We start from the raw sequence: 3,870 nt of genomic DNA, 5'->3' as shown, positions 1-3,870 counted from the left end.
AGTCATATTATCTTGTTACTATTCAGTACAATAAGAACATCTATGAAACAATAAAAAAAAAAAAATCGACAAAACTATTTGACTAATATGAAGTAGAGAGAACAAACCTATTACATCTCAAAATACTCAAACATTTTATCATTTAATTGACTTGATAAATTTCAGTTAGCTTGTGACCAAACAATGGTGTAGCCAGAGTTGGGGTGGAGAGAGCTGGTTCAGCCTGGGTCACACCTTTATTGTGACAGCACTTTTGGGTCTCCTCTACAATAAACCTGTAAAAGCTGAGGTCTGGAGAGGAGGTATAGCCAACTCAGGGGCTACTCTGAGTGGCACACATTCTAGCTACAACACTGATCAAAGCAACAACACTATCTTTCTTGCACTCAGATGAAGGGCATGAGTGTAGAATATCAAATTCTTCACTCCATATGGTAATTCAGCTTACCAAATTCTTCTTTAGTCCTCCTATTGATAGACTTTTTTTTGAATATTGGCTTTCAAGGCATACCACATAAAGCTATAAATAAGAGCTTGTAAATAATGGGTTGAAAAACCCTTTTAGATAGAAAAAGTCAAAGGCTGCCCATGGGACTTCAATTTTTTTCTGTCTTAAAGGGTTTTTCAACCCAATGTTGTTATTTATAACTTTATGTGGTGTGCCTCCAAAAAGAATTATTTCACATTTTCTTGAGAGTTTATAAATTCTTATGACATCAGCAATATGTCACATTTTTTCAATCTAGTCAAAAAAAAGGGATAGCATTCATGACTCCTCATAGGGCTTCTGAGAAATGTAGAAGAGGAGGTAGAAGATGCCCTCAAATGAGAGAGCTAGCCTGAGTTACTTTCAACAGAGTGGAAAATCAGAACAGAAAGAGCTGGAACAAATACCACTCACCATCTTTTCTGATACTCTAACATGTCTACTAGTCCATCAACTGGAAGGACCATAGACAAAGTTGACCTTGGTAGGAGTTGAACTCAGAATGCAAAATACCAGAATAGATACTACAAGGTATTTTGGTTGACATTTCAAGAACCCTGCCAATTCACAACATAAAAACCAAAACCAATACAATAACTCACCTGCATATTCCTTTGTCACAAATGCCATGACCATGACACATGTGAGGACATTGTTGCCCAATGTATAGTCTATCAACGGCCCATGTATCTGTGGGGCTCCACTCATTTTGAATTAAACGGAATTTAGTTGCACGAGACCTGGAAAGTAAAACATATATCCAATACAGATAGTACAGCAAAGATACATATAGTGTGCTGCCATCTATGCAATAAGAAGGTGGTCACATCCTACACCTGTGCTATGATGTTTCGAATTGTAACAGGAATAGAAATCTCACGTGGTTTAGGAACAGAATGATAAAATTAAAAAGGAGATGGACATATTTAAGGTAGAGTCAAAAAGTCTAAGTATGAGAGAGAGAAGGATAGAGACAGGTAGATAGAGAGAGAGAAAGCAATGAAGATGGGTGATAGAAAGGGAGTGAGAATGATGAATAATGATTGATGTCAATAATGAGTGTTAGAGAGACAAGGACAGGGAGGGAGAAAAAGAGAGAGGGAGTCATGGCTAACAACAATGGAAGACTACAGTTGGACAGACTCCATATAGTGTCAGTTTCCCTATGACACTAGAAAAGTGATAATGTGATTATAAGAATTGGATGAGATATGACGGCTCGGCCATCTCTCCCCAGTTCTTATATTAATCATTAAAATCCAGAAATACAACAACACGAGGGATAACGGTAACAGATCAATAATTTATTCTAGGTTGGTGTAGAGCCTTTTCGTTCCTGGGTGAACAGGCATGCCGCTAGAATACCAAGGAAGCTTCGACCACATGTCGGTATCGAGTTGAGAGAGCACTGGAAAATACGTGTTGTCACGACCGCTGCTAGATAGAGAAGAGATCGAACACTATTGCTCTCTCTCCACCTGTTGCCTTGCGCATGCGTGCCCGGGTACTTCCGCTGACGGCAAGTCCCTTGCACATGCACAATGGCACTTCCCAAGATGGCGGCCACACGCGCCACTACATGATAATAGGGAGGTGTATTAATAAGAGTTGGTTGAGAGATAGAGGAGAAGATAATAGAGTAGGGAAGAAAAGATCTAGACTTCTTGATGGAGATTAAGCAACAGTACTGGGCCTGCTAAGCAAGTTTGTTGACACGTATTCTGTTGCTGTAGAAGGCATAATTAAAATAAAAGGCAAATGAAGGCAATATTGGTATGAATTAAAATTTAAAACGACGATGCATGAAAAGTGTCTTGGCTATCATTTCCAGATGTCAGATGTTAATACTGATTTCTGCTGACAAGCAGCAAGGCCAAAATTAAATTTAAATTGAAAGTGGGCCTGGAGTACGATGTAAGTATAAACCATAGCAAATACAGTGACAACTCCAGACTTGTTCCAGTTTTATTAGACCTCCTTAGTATAGTCTTTAATTTATAAGAAGTTAACCTGCTGCAGACCAGTGTCTCCTCTACAAATGCATTTCAGTTTTTATTATTGTTAAGTTCCTGCTCAGTTCTTACTGAGTTGACCATTGATCAAAGGCATTCCCAATCATGACCTATTTCTCTTAGTCTCTGTATATCTAGGACTACATTATTGAATGCACTCCTCATTTTTATTGAAAGGTAGATATGGCTGATTGAATTAGCTAGTGCATGACCAGTACCTACACAAAGTGGACGTAGGTGTTTTCAAATCAAAACTTGATCTCTTCTTGTCAAGAATTCCAGATGAACCTACCTCGCAGCAGGAGGCACAAATGAGAGTAATGACATCAAACTCCCTTATTTACCAAATGCCACATATCAGAACAGGATCTCAATAATAACATCATCATTATCGTCGTCGTCATCGTTTAACATCTGCTTTCCATGCTGGCATGGGTTGGATGGTTTGACTGAGGACTGGCAAGCCAGAAGGCTGCACCAGGCTCCAATCTGATCTGGCAAAGTTTCTACAGCTGGATGCCCTTCCTAATGCCAACCATTCTGAGAGTGTAGTGGGTGCTTTATACATGCCACTGGCATGAGGGCCAGTCAGGCAGAACTGGGATCAACCGCACTTAAATGGTGCTTTTTATGTGCCATCGGCACGGGAACCAGTCAGGCGGCACTGGCAATGATCATGTTTGAATGGTGCTTTTAATGTGTCACCGGCATGGGATCAGTCAAGCGGCACTGGCATTGACTACACTTGAATGGTGCTTTTTATGTGTCACCAGCACGGGTGCCAATCAGGCGGTACTGTCATCGGCCATGACAATGACTTCACTTGCCTCAACAGGTCTTCACAAGTGCAGTTTATTGCCCAATGGTTGAAGGGTACTCTTAAATGGGCTGGTTATGCTGCACTGGTATAGGCCATGGTTACAGTCTCACTTGGCTTGCCAGGTCTTCTCAAGCACAGCATATCTCCAAAGCTCTGAGTCACTTGTCATCACCTCCGTGAGGCCCAACGCTAGAAGGTTGTGCTTCACCACCTCATCCCAGGTCTTCCTGGGTCTACCTCTCACACAGGTTCTCTCTGCTGCTAGGGTGTGACACTTTTTCACACAGATGTCCTTATCTATACACAACACATGACCATACCAGTACAGTCGTCTCTCTTGTGTACCACATCTGATGCTTCTTATGTCCAGATTTTATCTCAGGGTGCTTACACTGTCAGATATGCAGACAGACATTACACATCCAGTGTAGCATACTAGCTTCATTCCTTGCAAGCTTCCGCATGTCCTCAGCAATCATGGCCCATGTTTCACTGCCATGTAGCATGGCTGTTCACACATGTGTCATACAGTCTACCTTTTACTCTGAGTG

The 3,870-nt window shown here is 41.1% G+C and overlaps 1 protein-coding gene across 1 annotated transcript in view; it reads right to left on the bottom strand.

Annotated features, from left to right (window-relative positions):
- The window catches only part of LOC106875197 (reelin), a 200,233-nt gene that overhangs the window by 113,538 nt on the left and 82,825 nt on the right, over positions 1-3,870 (bottom strand). Inside the window, exon 21 of the mRNA XM_014923240.2 lies at positions 1,090-1,227. Coding sequence (XP_014778726.1) covers positions 1,090-1,227 — 138 coding nt within the window. The remainder of the gene's footprint in view (positions 1-1,089; positions 1,228-3,870) is intronic.

This window comes from Octopus bimaculoides, chromosome 4 (genome assembly GCF_001194135.2).
Source record: "Octopus bimaculoides isolate UCB-OBI-ISO-001 chromosome 4, ASM119413v2, whole genome shotgun sequence".
Taxonomy (NCBI): domain Eukaryota; kingdom Metazoa; phylum Mollusca; class Cephalopoda; order Octopoda; family Octopodidae; genus Octopus; species Octopus bimaculoides.
Note: the sequence above shows the minus strand (reverse complement) of the source record. Positions and strands in the feature narration are given on the sequence as shown.